Here is an 18,310-nt window from a genome sequence, read left to right on the forward strand (position 1 = left end):
CAGGTGTCCCTGCACATGGCAGGGGGATTGGAATTAGATGGTCTTTAAGGTCCCTTCCAACCCAAACCATTCTGTGATTCTATGATGTTTAGGAAGCAACATAAATGTGACATGAAAATGCATCTCTGTGCATCATGATCTCATCACTGGGATATTAAGAAGTAGGATTATTCAGCTATAGGTCTTTGCAAATTTGGTTATACAGAAATTAGAGGAGAGACCATCTTTGTAAAGGCAATGGGTCAAACTGCAATTGTATACATGGTCTTCTAATGGACTTCAGGGGGGTTTCCAATAGGTGAGCGTCTGAGCTGCCATCTCCCTTGGCTCATTACAGAGCTACCACATTGTGTAATGGTGTGAGAGAGACAGGGATAAGGGATGTTAGCAGTTGTCAGAGGTCTGCGTGTCCACTGAAACCTAGTCATTCTTTGGGATGTTAGAATATAAGAGTGCAACGTGAAAAATAAGTTTGCATACAACATTTCTAGTTTTCAAAAGATGTGGTCCGTATGGAAATAACTTCTGCAAATGCTTATGTGTGTTACTTTATTTATGTATTTAGTACAAATTTTTATTATGTTCAGGTTCTTAAAGTGGTTAAGTACTTTGATATAATGAGGTATAATGCTTTCTGTGACTGATTTTATTGTGGATGGAGGGAAATGAAATCTTTAATAATTAAAGTTCTCATACCATTAAATAACAAAAGACCAGTTTTCTCTTTATGACATTATATCATCATTTATTTATTTATTTCTGTGACTGGAGTTTGTTTAACAACATCTTCACCAAAATTTATTGATCATATTCCTCCAAAATGATCAGGAAGTTTTTCTAAATGGATTCAAATTTAATTTTTTCAATTTCTTTTTTTTTTTTTTTTTTCTCCATAATAAATCTGCATTGCATAGAAAATCCCTGTTCGGTCAAAAATCTGAAAACACTTCCTTCAACAAAATTTATGTTTGTATTTTAAATTAGTAGTTGATTTTTTTGTTTCTTTTCTGTAGGCCAAAAATTATTCTTTATTATTTTCTGTTAATAAAATGAAAAAACTTTATTTATTCAGTGTTCCCTCTGGTCAAATCAATAGTTCAGATTAATTACAAATATTCATTTTTAGGATAGTTATGTAGGAGTAATCACCAAAGTTGCATACAAGTTGCTCAGTTATTAAAATATATACATATATGTATCAGACATAAGTATCAGTAACGATTATCTTTTAGCTTTCCTTATGTTGAAAGGTTAGCATAGTTCTAATCAGTTTTCAAATTAAGCATTTTTTTAAGTTAGCTTGTCTACAGTTGTCATCCTCTTGATTTTACTTGACCCATCTTCAGATACATACAAATTGTGGCAAAACTGATGAAGAACAAGTAATTCCTTCCTTTAGAAATGCAGAATTCCTGCTTTTATTCGCGTGCTTTCTGATTTTTATATGTATTGCAGCATTTAGAACCAATTTTATTGTTCATGTATTTCTCATAAACTGTTAAGGTTGAAAAAAAAACTAAAAATGAAAAGTTTTAGAAAATTTAGCTACAGTAATTGTTGCTACTGACTGAAATAACGTGGCCTAGGTTTTCTGAAAGCATTATTAAAGATGCCTTAAATACAGTGCTAATTGCTTTGAAAACATTGTTTAAAGCTGCTTGGTTTATGCTTTGCTTTCTTATGAGAGGTTCTGGTAGAATAGGTGACATTTCTTTTCTGTGTCACATCCTGACTCATGCCACAGGATTACCATTTTCTGCTTTTCTTTTTGTTTAAAATAGTGAAAGTAAGTGGCTTTGTTTTCATAAGCTGATGCCTTTAAATACCTTGGGGCCTAGTTGTCATGAAAGGGAAGCATTTAAAAAACAAACAAACATTCTTCTCTAAGTGATCATTATATAAATTGTTTATATTCCTGTGTTTAATGTGTTTTAAAAGAGGAAAGCCAAGAAGAGGGCTGTGTTCTGCCCAATGATTACAACCCCCCAATGTCCAATTTTGTTGCATTGTAGGTCCTGCATACTATCTAAGGTTTTGTTTTCTTGCAGTGCATCCAGAGTCTAGCTGAAAACTTTCTTCTGCCACATTTATACTTGGCAAATGTATTTATCAAAAAGATACAGTATGTTTCCAGCAGGAGTCAACAGACTTCTTTTACTTCTCTAATCGATATGTTAGATTTGGTACATTGCACAGATTTCATTCAGTTTTTCATTTGATCTGTTATATCATCCAATTTTCTTGAATTGCTGAAATTCTCTGTGTCGCTTTTCATAAGGAATCTTGGCAACTGATGAGCTTTGCAACCATTGTGACAGTTTCAGGATAACTGGTCTATTAAGCAAACTTGCTTTAACATGAGAACTAGGCCCTTCTTTTAGAAAAAATAAATTACATTTCCTCCTTAAACTACGGTGGGTGGTTTTCAGAACCTGTTCATTTTACTTAATATTGTATCTCTGTGTCACAGCTTGTCCTTTTATTAGTTAACACTCCATGAAATTCTTGTATAGATTGTCATAATTCCTCTTCTTACATCTTTTAATGAGTGCTAAAATAGTTAAAAAATGTTAATGCTTAAAGCATCAACACTGGCAGCTGAGACATCCGTTTGCTCTTAGCAAAAATGTGTCAGGCTTGCTTTTAATCCATGCAGCTATCCTCATAAGGCTTACTCTGATGACATTTATAAGGCTCTTTGTTGTGTTGTAAAAATCTTGTTAAACATACAAAATCAGGGATTTAACTGCAAAGAGGAATTAGCTCAACTTGAAATACAGGATTTCTAGTAAGTGAAATGATTTTATACTAAATGAAAACATAAAGATACATGTGTACATTTTCATACTGTTCTTTTTTTTTTTAACAACTACATGCTATTTTTCTTTTTTTTTTTTTTCAGTGGTTAAAGATGTGTAATCTAGCTGTTCCTGTGTGTTTGTGTACATATAACTGCATTATGATGCACTGAAAAGCAACAAAAATCTATCGGTTAAAGAAAAACATGTCAGGGTTAGTACAAGTGCTCTCCATGGAGACTGCTAATACAGCATAAATTTCAGAATTCCCATTCACATTTTTTTTTAATTGGTTAATTTTATTTGGAATGTTTAATTCTTACCAGATAGATTTCTGATTTTTTGGGCTATATCAGCTTCTGTCTTTTCTTTTTTTAGTACTCAGTGTGCTGAACCAGGCAGAGAAGCTAGAGCTGGAGGGTCTGTCTGTGCTTGCACATCACTGGCTACAACTTGAGAAGCTGCTTTATTTTTTTTAGAGTTAAGATCAGTAGCTCAGTGGGCCCCTTCCGGTCCGAAAACATTCTTTTTCTAAAATGTTCTTTTTTTTTTTTTCTCTCCCGTACATTTCCCACAACGTGTACCTTACAGTGCACTTATGACTTGTTTAACCTGTGAGTCTTTATCCAGCAGGAAGAAAGTAAGAGCTTCCTTTTTTCACCATGCCAAAAGAGTTCTCAATTGAAGGCCATCTGCTTTGACATCAGTACCTCAATTTACTTTCACTTCAAAAATTGGCCATTTATCTCCTCTGAGAAATATTTTTTTATTTTCTGTATAGCAAAAATCTTTTACCAAAGGTAAAGGTTTGACAAACCGACTTCTAAGCACACATCAGACTTAATGAAGGCATTGAACGTAAGTATTTCTGGCATTTAGTCAGCACACAGAAGCTTATTGTGTGAGGACATTGGTGGGAGGGCTTTGGTTTCAAATAGTGTTTGTAGAATATATGGCATTTTGTTTACACTGGATAACACTTAATGTTAAAATGCTTGGGGGACAAACGCAGTCTTTCCTAACATTACATTGCCTGATTATTTTTCCCATGATTTTTTATTATGTCAGTATAAATGCAGATTAATAGTTTTTTTTCTTCAAGTTGCTGACCCTAAATAGCCATGAACTTGCACTGTAATAAAAAGTTGTTTATCTTTTGAGTTCATTTGGAAGCTATATAATTTTCATTCACTGTTGCTGAATATAGAGCTGTTAATAGATCACACAGCACTGCTGGCTTGCAAAAAGCCATTCAATTACAGTAAGAATTACAGTATACCACCTGTGTATTTAACACTGGGGGGGTAGAATTATTTTCTTGGATACAGACGTATTACTGTTTAACATCTTTCAGAAATCAGCTGCCCTTGAGATCTGCTACTATCCTAATCTTACCAGATTAGCCTCTAAATATTTCAGATTGTTGGATAATGGCTTTTATTAATATTTGCAAAGTTCTTTTCACTGTAACTGAGAGGCTTTATTGTAGAGGGCCCCCAGGCTTTCATCGTCTCAGGAGAATAATACTTCACATGATGAAGTGGAAGTGTAAGGAGCAATCCTATCTTTAACAGTACTGCCCCAATTTCTGGCTCTGTGAGCTCTTGAGAGGTGAGTGAGGGAAAGAGGACACTTGGCTGCACACGGAGGAGCAGTGCCCATAACCCCTGGCAAGAGCCAAGTGCTCCGTGACTTTGGCATCCCTCATCCTGTGCCTGAGCAGACAACAGAGGACCTGTATTCCACGTGCTGCCGACTGTTTCACTCCACACGGGGTGCATCTCTGCACAGCCTCGTCTGTTTTCATCAGCTCACAGACACCTCACCAGGACACTGGGCATCGGTCAGCCAGTGGCAGCCTGGGTCATTATCCAGCTTTTCTACTAGGTTTCACTGATCTTTACAAATGGTTGTTTTCAGAGCAGAAGGGAAGCTGATGGTATATGGTGGAGAAACAGGAGCTGTAGCCATAGCAGTATATTTATAGCAGAGACTTAAGCATGGTTGTTTAGTTATTGAGCTTAGTGTCCAGAGGCTACAGCTGTGACTGTACATAAGATCTGCATAAAGATTTTTAATGCACTTCTGGAATTGAGCATTGGAGTAAAGCACATCTGTGCCTTTATTTCACTCTTTGTGCAGGAAGACAGGAACTTGAGGAATCCATCTGCATATTTCAACAAATACGGCACTGGCATTTGGTTTTGTGTCCTTCAAACCCATTTTAAACTTGTACTGCTGATGAATGAATCCCATAACTTACTAAAAGTGCAGTAGTTAAAGGCATCGAGCTTCACAGCGTTACTCGATTGATGCTTCTGGGAATCCATAGATCTTAATCTTTTAGCACCAAAGGGAAAATGAATGTCTTTAACTGCATTACCATTAAATAGGTAGTCTCTTTCCATGCACTGTTAATAAACACAACAAGTGGGCTCGCAAGGTCTTTAATGAGTGGCAGTTTGACACTTCCATGCACAATCATGCCGCTGCTGTGCTGTCCATGGACTATCACTTCTGTTTCATTGAGTCTTCTCAAATATTTTGTCTCAGTGAACTGAGCTAATACAGATACAAATTTTATGAAAATTGTCACTTCAGCAGTTTTGCAAAAATAAATATCTTATGCAGTAGCTATTAGATATGATTAACTACATTCACCCAAAGGAATTTTTATATGACTTTGTATGTTTGATTTATTTCTTTATCTGGAAGAATTTGATTTTCGTTGCAAGTACACTGCAATACAGTGTTATTTTATATTTTTTCCTTTGAAGGCAGAAATCTAGAAAGGGCACGAATGTTGTTTGTTGGCATTATAGCAAGCAGTATTCTGTAAAACAGACAGAAAATATAGTTCAGCAAAAAAATCCTGCAAAGGAGATCATTGGATTTTACAATACGGTTGGACCTTGCCCAATCTAATGGGTAAGTACAAAACTAATAAAGCCAATAGAAGTTCTCCCTTAAATTAACACAATGATTATCATACAGTGACAATTGGAAACTGCTTCAGATGAAAATTAGTGCAGAAGCTGCAGGGAAATATTCCTGATCTTTTGTAGGTTTGTAGTGTTTCTCCAATAGAAAGAGCTGTGTGCTGTCTCAGTTCCTATCAGCTATTTCAAGTAGTTTGCTGAGGAGCAGCAACTCCACTGTCAGAGGTTTGTTAAATATCTTCTCTGTAACTCGATGGAGAGAGTGACCATAGCACTGCAGCAGGTAGGAGAAAGAGGTAGGAGGAAAAGGAATATTTATTTATTTATTTATTTATTTATATAAAATATCCTTTCAACCATATAATGTGGCCGTTCATGACAGCACTTGTGAAACACTCAGGGATTATCCAACTCCAGTTGATAATGATTAGATGTAACTAATCTTTTCAAAAAAGATAAATGGGACCATTTTCTACCGTTGAATGCTTTTAGTGGCTCTGGAGGAATAGGAATTGCAGTGTGGGTTACTGATGGGAGTTCTTATATCAGATGAATAATCTTTGTAATTGCTGCCTTTTGGTTTGTCGTGCCTGAATCCTGCTTGATACGTGTGTGCAAAGAACTGTATATGTTTGAAATGAATACACGAATGGTTTTTGTAATGAATCACTTCTTAAACTTCGTGAATAGCTTCTCAAGACTGTCACCACAACATCCCTTGTCTTTTCCACTGCAAAGCTGACTTGCAGACTGCTTGCAGGCAGGAGGCAGAGCCAAGGTCTGGGCCATGCTGCATTTGCCCCTGTGCTGTTGTGCACCCTCTGCTCCAGCTTGTCAGGCTGGCATATCTTCACCGTGGATTTTTCTCCATTGCCCATGCTTATTTGGGATTTTTACCTAGCAGATTTACTGGCATAAAGCTGTATCTGAACTGACCAAAGAATCCAACATAAGCGCTTGCCAAAAGACAGTTTTGATCTTTTCTGGCTGCCGCAGACTGTTTTCCTTTTCAGAGACAATCACGGGCATGTGATCCTGATTCAGAGAAGGATTTGTCCTGTCTCACTTGTGTGAGTCAGGCATTTGTGAGGAAAGAAAGAAAGAATGTGATTTTTGAAGAATATATCTCCACGGATATGTCAGGCTGCAGTTTGGCTATTAAGAAATAAGCCTCACTTGCCTGAGAAAAACATTGTCCATAATCTCAAACACCTTTTCTAGCTGGGAGGGAGCTACACTGGAGGAAGAAGCCCTCTTCTAGACAAGGGCATGGCCAAGTGAGAGTGCCTCCTGTTTTAGGCAGGCTGTGAAGCCCCTTCCTATAGAGCCATATTGGTCTGCTTAGTTAGAGGGTTACGACGGGTGCCTCTATCCAAGATAACACTTCTACTCCTGATAATTTTGATATGCTGTGTGCTGCTGGGCATGGTGTTCATCTCCTCTGACATAGGAATAAGCTATGGCTCTTTATGGTGCTGCTGCTAGCTATATGTAATAGCTCTAATAGTATGTCTACCTCAGTCTGCATATATATGAAGTATTTATTGCAGGTTTAAATACAGGTATTCCTAGCAATACAAGTGGTAGATGCAATTATCCGCAAACGAGAGAGAGAGAAAGGGATTTGCATTGCTGTGAAACAAAGGCAATGAAATGCAGCTTATGCTTCTCCTATGACTTTGTTGCCTTAAAACTGTGCCTTAATGAGCATAGGGCCACATTGACTTCATTCTTACCTAGGAGATGACTTTCTCATAAATGCACATAAGAAATCATTCTTATTCTGTGTTAAAAATACAGTGATAATTAAGGAATACAGTCTTTGCTTCAGCTCGTTGCCAGAAAGTTGCTGTAGCAGTGGAAGGGAGTGAACCATGAGAACTGAGTAAGTATGTGTATGAAATGAATATGTGCTGCTGACTATTCTGCAGCTGCAAGCTCAAGCCAAGACTGTCTGTTCTAATACTGAAGTAATATTTTAAGGTGGATTTCATTTCTAAATTTTAAGTATTAATGCTTTTCTGAAATGTCTCTAGAGAATTGAAACGTCTGGGTTTCTTTAGATGCTTCAGAGCTCTTTGAAAAAGCAGTTGGCAGCAAACATCTCACATAGTGAGAAGTATTTGGTAGCTCTGAATATCCATACATGATATGGGAAATCTAATATGAAGGCTTATGTCTGTCTGAGTAGATTGTTCTTACTGAGCACGGAGGAAAGGATTGCTACTTCAGCTCAAAAAACATTCACAGAAAAACTGTGCTTTGAATTCTTATCTTTTTCAGGAACAGGCAGTTGCTATCAAAATGTATCATTTTTTTGTATGTTGAAGTCTTAAGAAGTTTAAAACTTTCTCATAGCGGTGTATGCAAAATGTCATAGCTACACTCAAAGTTCACTGGTTTAGGGTGATGTTGCATCTCTGTGATGTAACCAGGGTCCGTACTAAATGCCATTGCTAGTTTCTGAGCACTTGTTCATCACTAGTATCTTTGATGCTACTGTATGAAGTAGTGTACTCAAAACCAGATGTTTTTGTGGTCTCTGTTCTGAGCTAGAAGTTTCAGGATACTGTTCTAAGCTAGTACTTGGTGTCTCATCCCACATTTGGTTTGCTTTAAATAGCAGACATTTGGGGATATTGAAATTTGAACTCAAAGAAAACAACTCAAAATAAAGGTCAAGAAAAAAAAAAAAAGACACAAATAAATAATGTGTGATGAGTGATATTCCCTAGAGTTATTTGGAAATTCACTAGTACAAAATACAAAGATCTGGATGTTTTCTATTTCTTGCTGCTGCATCACTGTTATCATCTGAATAGTTGTATTTCACTTTTGGTGTGCTCCAGGTTTTCAATCCATTGCATTTTAAACTACTTGACATTTACACTATTTGATGCCAATATACTGATCTGTATGTCCCTTTAATGTCTATAAATACGTTTCATTGTAGCAGCAATGTACCATCTCAGTCTTTTTTTGCTCAAGGCTTGCACGTTGTAAAAACTAAGACAAATCTAGAATATAGAACCAGCCAAAACCACAAATTCTGATTTAGACCTACTTGGCTTTTCTGAATCATCACGAGCTCTGGGCAGAGAGTCAGCCAAACTGGTTTTCTCATCAGTGTTGTGTAAACACAAGATGTTTCCCTGGGCTAAATATTATTAAGTAAAGAAGTCATGTTTATTTGAATTTTTTTTAAATGTCACACGTTGTGTGAAAAATGAATAATATATAAAGTAACCTTCTAGGGAAATCAGCTCAGGTTTGAACACAAAGTAGTTTAGAGTACCCTTATTTTTTTATTTGGTTCTGTAAGTGTTTTGGAGAAGGGTACTGACAAAGCTTTTTTGCATTGCAGGAGAATTAGCTTTGGGAATTGCAATTTCATTTCAAGTTACTAAAAGAAACCACACATAGTTAGTTCATAGCTCTACCATGCTATGATTTCAATTTTTAAAATTGGAAGTGAAGGTTCTGCAACTGACTAGTGCATTCCTGGAGAAAATGTAGGATGCATAGGTGCAATTAGAAGTGGCACAAGGTTTTGATCATGAGAATGCTGTAAGTTTGTAAACACCAATGACTGCTTCCTTGACATCCCGTCTTTTTTCTTCTGGCACCTCCTCTCTTGTGCCTTAAATCTTTCAGGAAATCACCCTTCATGGTGGTTTAATAAGAGTCAGTTACCTTGTTGAGCTGTCATATCCCCAAGCACTCATTTCTTTTCTCTTCTTGACGGTCCTTGCTGCCTGTAGGTCTGGCCAAACACCAGCAGCCAGGCAGTGTGTGTGTAGTCTGTTCATTCTGGTCTTTCAACTGTGCTGTTGGCTGCCACCATGGATATTCAGCATTGACTGATAGGCATCGATATGCCAGTAGATTCATCTCCTTGCAGCTTTTCACCACTCATGTTGTTGAAGGGGTTGAGAGATAAGAAGATTAGAGGGAAATACAGATAACACACAATAGGAACTGAGTGGGAATATAGCATATTCCCTTTTTGACCCTGTTTGGCAGTGTCGGTTAAGAGACAAAAGCTAGTGATGGAATCAGAAATGTATGATGCAGCCTAGTATTACTGTTTTTTGTGTTTGTTTTTTTTTTTTTTAACAGAAACGAAGTCATTACCAAAGTCTGCCAGCTTTTCAATTAGAGCTTGCTTTCTTCTCAGACCGATGCAGTTTGTAAGTCTATAGGCTTTAGCTCCCTGACTGTCATCCCTATTCCCATATTCCCGTTTCCAGCTGGCATATCCCTTACTACAGTACATGTCAGCTGAACAGCAAGTAAATTCTATTCTCATATAATTTTTTTCTCTGAGCATCTCCGCATGCATCTAGTTTTAGTTTGAAGGTTTTATTTATTTTAGCTACCTGCTTTCATAAATGACCTAACTAAACCTGTAAGAGTGAGCTTGCCATTCTCAAAATTTCTTCTCTTGTTACATGGATCCTTTCTTGGTGTTCCATGCTCAGACATCCCACGAGGAAAACACACTGCTGTTTGGTGTAAGGTCTGAATGAGTGTGTGGAATCGGTATTGTATGGATTCTGTCATATAAAAATATTTGTGTACTCAGAATAGGATTTATATTTTCATAGCTGTGCTGTTATTTTGGTTAAGGAGTCTTAATAGGAAATGTGGACTTGAATTGTTTTTCCTGGAGAGTAGTCTCAAGAGTATGGTATGGCTATTGCTGTTACTCAGTTGATTTATTTGATAGGGAAGGGATAAGCAGGTGTTTTGGTGAGTTTTTTTAAAGGTACTCTAAGGGTCACACCAAATTGTTCCATTTTCTTTACATACAATTGTGTTGTATTGCTACAAAAAAAAGAGTAAGTTTCAAGAGAACAGAAAGCTGGTTTTCCAAGGAAGGATGTACTGTATTTCTGTGTAGTTGTGTTGACTGCATTACAGTGAAATTAGAATCATGGAATCATTAGGGTTGGAAAAGACATGCAAGAACATCTAGACCAACCCTTCCCCTACTACCACTGTCACCCACTAAACCCTGTCCCTAAGCACCATGTCCAACTTTTCCTTAAACACTCCCAGGGACAGTGACTCCACCACCTCCTTGGGCAACCCATCCCAATGCCTGACTGCTCTTTCTGAGAGGAAATGTCTCCTCATTTCCAACCTAAACCTCCCCTGGTGCAACTTGATGCCATTCTCTATCTTTCTATAGCTAGCTATATGCAACAGGTTGGGCAGTGAACATGTTAACTGTTTGGGCAGTTAACTTGCTTAAATGTTTGAAATTACTATTTCACCTAGACCAAAATTTCAGGCATGTAATTAAAAGTGAGACTAAGGAAAAAGAGAGACCAGAAAAAGCAAATTGGGCACTATATGCAGTGGTTTTATTTTTAATTGAAATTTATTTTTATTGGTTAGTTAAAGAATCTTGAGCTATGAACTGAATGTGCAGTTTTGTTTTCCATCTTTTAATACAGTCAAACATTTTAGCAAACAGCAAAGATGATGCTTTCACTTTCAAAATCAGCATCTATTGTCTGATTACAGAATTTGTTATCATAGCCCTTGAAGTTTTTTATTCTGCTGAAATCTATGGTTAATTGTGGCCTGCTTTTTAAAATTTTTTTCCATTTTGTTTTGTTTACAACTTCTAGGATGTGGTGCTACTGGGAAAACAGTTGTATGACATTAAGAATACCGTTCTAAGATAATTCAAGTCCAGTGACTGGATACTCCTTTGTATGCTATTTAAAAGATTGATTGGAGGCTCTGCCTAGGAAAGAGGGAGTTGAATAATATTAATACAGTATTTTTAGACAAAGTCTGTCTGTGCTTTTAGTATTTGTTTAGCTATGATTCAGCATGAAGGGTAATGGCAAAGTGCAGTGTGTGTATCTCCTATCCTATACAAGTAGGAGGTGATAGGAAATGACTGCAGCATTCCTCTGTGGTGTAAGAAAAGCAGAGCGCCTTTAAAAGTAACTGCACAATGACCTACACATTACAGTCTTTGTACAGTGATATTTGCTTAACTCACCTTATGAAGAAGACAGTTCTTAGGGTGGAGAATTTAAAACCAAACACCCCCCCCCCCAAAAAAAAAAAAAAAGAAAAGAGAGAAGACATGCATAGATGCAGTACCAGCTCTACAGTCTCAAAAAAATCAAAGTGAGACATTAAAGACATGAAAAAGGTGACTGTTTTTTATCTTTTTCTCCCTTTCAATAGTGCGGCTTCATGACAGCATATCAGAAGAAGGATTCCATTACTTAGTCTTTGACTTGTAAGTATGACTTTTGCATATGTTTAGCATGTTGGGAACGTGGTATTCAAAACACTTAGATGTAAATACAACCTCACAAGGTTAATGCATGAATTTGGTGCAAGGAATTGGACAAATAAATGTAAATAGAGTGATTAACATATTTGGTCATTTGCATATGTAAAAGCTAATTTGTAAGGGTCACTGTAAGAATTCCACATTAAAAAAATATTCAAAGTAGGGATACTGTTGAATTGGATTTTAATATAAAATGTAGGTGTGTAAGTGTTGTGGTTTAACCCGGCTGGCAGCTAAACACAGCCATTCGCTTCCCTTCTCCCTCTCTGGGACGGGGGAGAGAAATGGAAAAGCAAAGCCTGTGAGCTGAGATAACGACAGTTTATGAAGACAGGAAAATAACAACAACAACAACAATAATAATAATTATGATAATAGTACTCCTACTAGTAATGTGTACGAAACAAGTGATGCACAATGCAATTGCTCACCACCCGCTGACCGATGCCCAGCCTATCCCCGAGCAGACGGCACCCCCACCCCAGCTAGCCACCCCTATATATTGTTTAGCATGATGTCAGATGGCATGGAATACCCCTTTGGCCAGTTTGGGTCACCTGTCCTGGGTTTGTCCCCTCCCAGCTCCTGCTGCACCCCCAGCCTGCCCGCTGGCAGGACAGAGCGAGTAGCTGGCTTGGTGTAAGCACTGCTCTGCAACAATTAAAACATCAGCGTGTTATCAGCACACTTCTCATCCTAATCCAAAACATAGCAGCCTACCAGCTACTAGGAGGAAAATTAACTCTGCCCTAACTGAAACCAGGACAGTAAGTAAAAGTTGCATGCTATCTGCCAACGCTAAACCAACATACAATTCAGAAAAAGGAATTCACTGCAAACTGGTTGTCTGATAAAGAAAACATAAACAAATGTGGAGGAGTAGCAAATCCTCAGTGCTATGTTGACAGGTAAGCCTGATTTCACTAGAATGAAAAAGATCATATGAATTTTATTGCTGATTTATGGTTTACTGATATGTATGATTAGTTTCATTTTGACTCTTTTCAGAATACAAAATGCCCAGCATACAGAAAGGAATTGTCTTTCTCAATTTACTCTATGAATTTGAATCCTGTGAGCTGTTGGAGCATGTGTGTGTGGGAAGAGGATGGTTACAGAAAGGGATAGATGGGGACGAAACCTTGTTTCTTCCAGATAATGATGTTTAGTAAAACATGACAACATGAACATACATATAGCAGACTCTTACCTTTGAAACAAAAACACTAATATTCTTCACAATTCTCGGTGATGGGCAAACTCTCCAATCATGTGAAAAACTACTGCTTTTGGTTCTGCATATGGGCAGACATGAATGGTTGGTAATTTTCTTGCAAAACTGACATATTTAGGTAAAACGATTTGTTTCAATTGCATATTTTTCCATGGCAGTTTATGGATGTGACAAATTCCCACCTCCTCCTGCCCCCACTAAGAACTTCCTTAGGCCCGATATGTTTTTGCTGGTTAGAATGAGAATACATTATTGCCCTAGAACTGTGAAATAGCTCACTTCGAAGCACGCAAACAGAAGTGCATTCAGTTTAGGTAAGTTAGAACCCAGATCTACAATCAGTTACACGCTTTCACATTCAGGTTACCTTTTGTTTTATTTGCTGACTTTTAAATCTCTGGGGACTTCTTCTAGACTAGAGTTTAGACTAGCAATACAAAAATATTAAATACATGGTCTGTCTGCAGTGAAGATGTTTAGGGTTCAGTACTCTGATCTGAACTGGGCACAACAGGAACTTAATATCTGATTTGTATATATCCCAGGTAAGTGTTCTGACTGTTCACTTAAAATCAGCTCTAGGGCATGGCATACATACTTGTTCTCTGACATACCTATTTTTGTTGTTGTTTTGTTTTTCTTTTAAATTAAGGGCTACAAAGGAAATCTTTCTGTGTGGAACTGCTGAAATGTTCTTAATCCTGAACTCTTCCAGTAAATGCATGTAGAATTTCTAGTTCTGGGGACAACATCGCTTTTATAAACTGATGGTATTTTAATTTCATGCCATATTATTGTACCATTAGAAACTGACATACTGTAATTGCATTAGTGCATTTTTTACCTTAAATTGAATATCTAATGTCTGCTATATCTCAGGAGATTATGATTGCAATATGAACTAGAAGGAATTTGAACATCGGCAGAGTTGTAGATATCAGTATCTATATCTGGGTACTTACAGAGTAAATAGAAGCATGTGTTCAGCAATAGGAAATAATATATAACCCCAAGGTACTGTCTTGCCAAAACTAGATTGCGTACCAAACATTCTGCACTGGACTGGAACTTCCTCTATTTCAATGTCACTTCCATTCAGGAAAAACATACAAACAGACTCATACATCTGTTGTTCCTCCAGAGCAGTCTGCACATTTTTGTTTTTCAGTTTCTTCCAATAAGGAAATAAGGAGGGCTTCAATATATATGTACAGATTTTTACCTTTTTTTTTGGTCAAAATTAATTATTTTGCAAAAAAGAAAATGTCTAAATGGTAAAGGTGGTAACTCTACTGACAGATACTAATCTTTGGTAGATAAGTATCCTAATTAGTAAGGATGGCTTTTCACAGTTTATTTTGCATTTAAGCTAAGAAAGTACTGTTTTAAATAAGAAATTATGGCTTTAATACTCACTAATACTATGGATTAGTGAAACTTCACCTTTAATGCAGTTATAGATGTGGTTTAGTGGCTTGTTTAAAAGAAGTACATAAAAGAGCTGCCACAAAAAAGGTGCCATATAGACTTCTTTAATATGAAGACCAAGTAATGTGCTTTCATTTTTTCCAACTAAAGCTCGACTGTGGTGTAACACTGTCACTCCACCCACGCATACCATCGTGTTTTTTATCTTAATGATTTCTTTCAGACTGTGTGGGATTCGGTGCTACTGTTTCTTCAGAAATTTCCCTTAAACTGCATCCCACATAAAGTACAGAGGAAGAGTTCTTTTTCTTGAATAGAAAAAGATGATCATTGTCACATTCTATTTTGAATTTCTAATAATCTCTTTTTACTAAATGTCATAGAGATGTCTGCAATCTGAAGGAGAAGCCTGTTGCTTTGCTTCTATACCTCAGTGATAGTTAAGCTTTCATATGGAGAGAGAAAAGTGATTAATGTTCCCTGCTACAGGCTTGTGTTTAGGTGAAGAGTTCTAATGCCAAAATGGGAAGGTGGAGGTCTTAAATTCCACTTGGAATTTGGACATTTAACATTGAATTAAGTGCTTCCTGCTAGAAGGAGTGTTTATTTTACAGAGGTGTTCCTGTAAGAAGCACTGAATATGGGAGAATTATCTACGCTGAAGCTGACATGCCATATATATGTAATTATGCTTCAGTTGCTGACTCACTGGCCATGGACATACCATTGAAATATGTAAATGGCCAGTTAGTTCTGGAGCATGGGGGTTATTTTGTACTTTACTAGGCAAAGCAGTGATTATCAGTGTCTCCTTGGTGTCACTGCCAAGGCAGAGAGTCATCTTACTGATCTACTGACATGATCTTTCCTACTTCAAAAAAAATAAAAATAAACAAGCCTGCTGCAATACTTCGCACAAGCAAAGGACTCATGCCTGTTATGTTTCTCCCACAAGACACAGTGATTTCTGAATAATGAGGTGTGCACAGTAAGACTGGCAATGAACTCCGTAAGTTTCTAATTCCTCTCCCCTTACTGATTAAAGCAACTGTAGTTAAGATTTTCATCTCTTCATCAACCTGTTTCAGTTGCTAAGCACATGTGAGGTTGTTTTCAGTATTAATGATGTTATGTGAGTTCAAATTCAATCAATTCTGTCAGTATTAATTGCTGTATCTGAATGGAAACAGCTGTAGCCCTTGAAGACTCTTGTGCAAGTCCATGAGATTCTCTTTGCTCAGTGTCTCCCATTTTAATGCACTTATTGACATGCAACAATTGGTACATTTAGAATCCTGGCATCGCTGCTGAATTCCAAGTGGAGGGACTGTAGTGTGTATAAGGAAAAAAAAAATACCCAAAAAAGCCTAGTTGCAGAACAATCTGCCTACAGTAAGTGTCTGAACCTTTGTGTCCTTTTCAGGAGGAGAAAGGTCAGAAATAAATGTAAAAAAATATATTAACATTGTCATTTTTGTAGGACTGTTTCCTCCCACCTTCATTATGCTGTTTAAGAAATATGAGATGTAAGCCAAGAGGAAAGAAGGTTAATGTGATCATCAGCAGAGGCTTTTTTTTTAAGCTAGCTTTGCTAATTTGGGTTTTCATTTTCTCGTATTCAAAAAATTTCTTTACAAATTGAATATAGTATATGAAATAAATATTTTTGTATATATTGTTATGAATGTTTCCAACAAAAAAAGTGGCATTTAATATTCTAAGCACAGTAGTGGTTTTTTAATTGATTGTAGAAAGTGATGTCAAAAAGTCTGTGTTTTAATATACCTCTTTGTAAATTAAAGAGAAATAACATCCCTTGTACGTGGAATCCTTCTGCTTGCCTCTCTGTGGCTTTTCTGAAAGATATTCCTGGAGAGGCTTGTTATTTCTACATGGGGTTTGTAATTCTTTTGTTTAAACAACCCCATGTGCTATATTTGCTGCTTTTTTAGCATGCTTTTCAAGAAAATTACACAAGAACAAGAATAATTAGTGAGAGCCCGTGGCTTTTAATTTGTACCCTGAAAGTCACTAGAGCCCGTATCCTGAAATGTCCCATCATGAGCTAGGAGCTCACTGAAGTCAGCAATATATCTGTATCGGAAGGGCACTGGGATCCATATACTTCCTCTTTTAATCTTGTGGGGAGAAAGTAGCTTGGCAGCTGTTCCTGTAGCTTGCTAGTTAGCACAGGACCAAAACCGCTTGGTTTTTATTTGGTTGGTTTGGTTTGATTGTTTCAACCTTCTGGTTTACATTCTTCATTTCTGTTGTGTACAGCCTGGATACATTAGAAGATCTGACTGTACTGGGAGTTGGCTTCTGATTTAAGGATATAGACTAGAATCTATGTGTGTTTTTTTTTTTTTTAATTTTTTTTTTTCCTGAATGGTACAATATATCAGTTTTTTGTTATTTTAGCTTAGAAAAGAAAATGTTTAACTGAAGCAGCAGTCAACTGATAAATTACAAAAGGCTATAATATATATAATAGGATTTACTTTAATTTCAGAGATCAGCCTAAGTATTTCTGCTGATCAGCAACACCCCCAAAAGTTCTGATTTCAGCACACCTCTCCCCATAAGGCAATTCAATGCCCCTGCTGGTCACAGAGCAGTGCCTCTGAGCCATGCATTCACCGAAGAGTACATGATTCCTTGATTTGGTTGATGCCCTTCACTAAGCAAGGAAAACCTCATAACTAAGGATCTCATATTTGTGGATTTGTATTCATGCTAGCTATCTCAGATCATTCCCTAGTCATCATGTTCCAGAACTGTGATAGAGGGAAAAAATCAGCCTAGCGAAAAGATGGCTAATAATGAGTAGAATGCTTTGAAACCACTTTGGTATTAAAGTATGGAGAATAAAAATAAAGTTATTGGTATTGGCTCTGTTCCTTATTTATAAAATTAGTAAATAACATAGGTTGGTAAGGATCCCTTGAGGCTATCTGGTCTAACCCCCTTCTTGAACCAGGTCCAACTGAATCAGGTTGCTCGGGGATTTGTTGAGGCTGGAACACCTTTGGGGTTGGCTGTACCTATTTAGCATTTCTGTTGTTCCAGTTTGTCTGTTGCCTTTCATGCTGTCTCTGTGTGCCCGCTCTTTAGGGAGTTGTGGACAGCAGCGAGATCTCTCCCGAGCCTTCCCATTTTAGTGGTGAATAAACACAGTTCTCTCAGCCTCTCCCTGAGCATCATGTGCTACAACTCTAACCGCCTCAGTTCTGAACTCAGTTCTGAACTCAGTTCTGAACGTCAGTATTGGAAAGGGCAGAAGGGCAGACCTGTGTGGTCTCATGAGTGCCCAGTGGAAGGGAAGAATCATTTCCCCCAGCCTGCTGGCTGTCCTGTACTGGGACACAGTTGACCTTTTTTTTTGCTGCATGGGCAAGTTGCTTGCTCACGTTCAGCGAGCAAAGGTTGCTAACACTGCTGTGACAAATTTCTCAGGCAGAGGCTCAGAAGATACACAAGTGTTATGACTTCTCTTAGTCCCCTGCACTACCTGCCTTTGTTACAGCCTTCTTTACGTTATCTGTCTTCCAAGAATTATTCCTAATGTATCCTTCAGAGTGACAGC

General features: G+C 37.3%; 1 protein-coding gene across 12 annotated transcripts in view; it reads left to right on the plus strand.

The window, feature by feature from the left end:
• The window catches only part of CAMK2D (calcium/calmodulin dependent protein kinase II delta), a 166,573-nt gene that overhangs the window by 83,424 nt on the left and 64,839 nt on the right, over window positions 1-18,310 (plus strand). For all 12 annotated transcript variants that reach the window (XM_032187187.1, XM_032187189.1, XM_032187188.1 and 9 more), the window contains exon 4: window positions 11,951-12,005. In XM_032187187.1, coding sequence (XP_032043078.1) covers window positions 11,951-12,005 — 55 coding nt within the window. The remainder of the gene's footprint in view (window positions 1-11,950; window positions 12,006-18,310) is intronic.

This window comes from Aythya fuligula, chromosome 4 (genome assembly GCF_009819795.1).
Source record: "Aythya fuligula isolate bAytFul2 chromosome 4, bAytFul2.pri, whole genome shotgun sequence".
NCBI classification, from domain to species: domain Eukaryota; kingdom Metazoa; phylum Chordata; class Aves; order Anseriformes; family Anatidae; genus Aythya; species Aythya fuligula.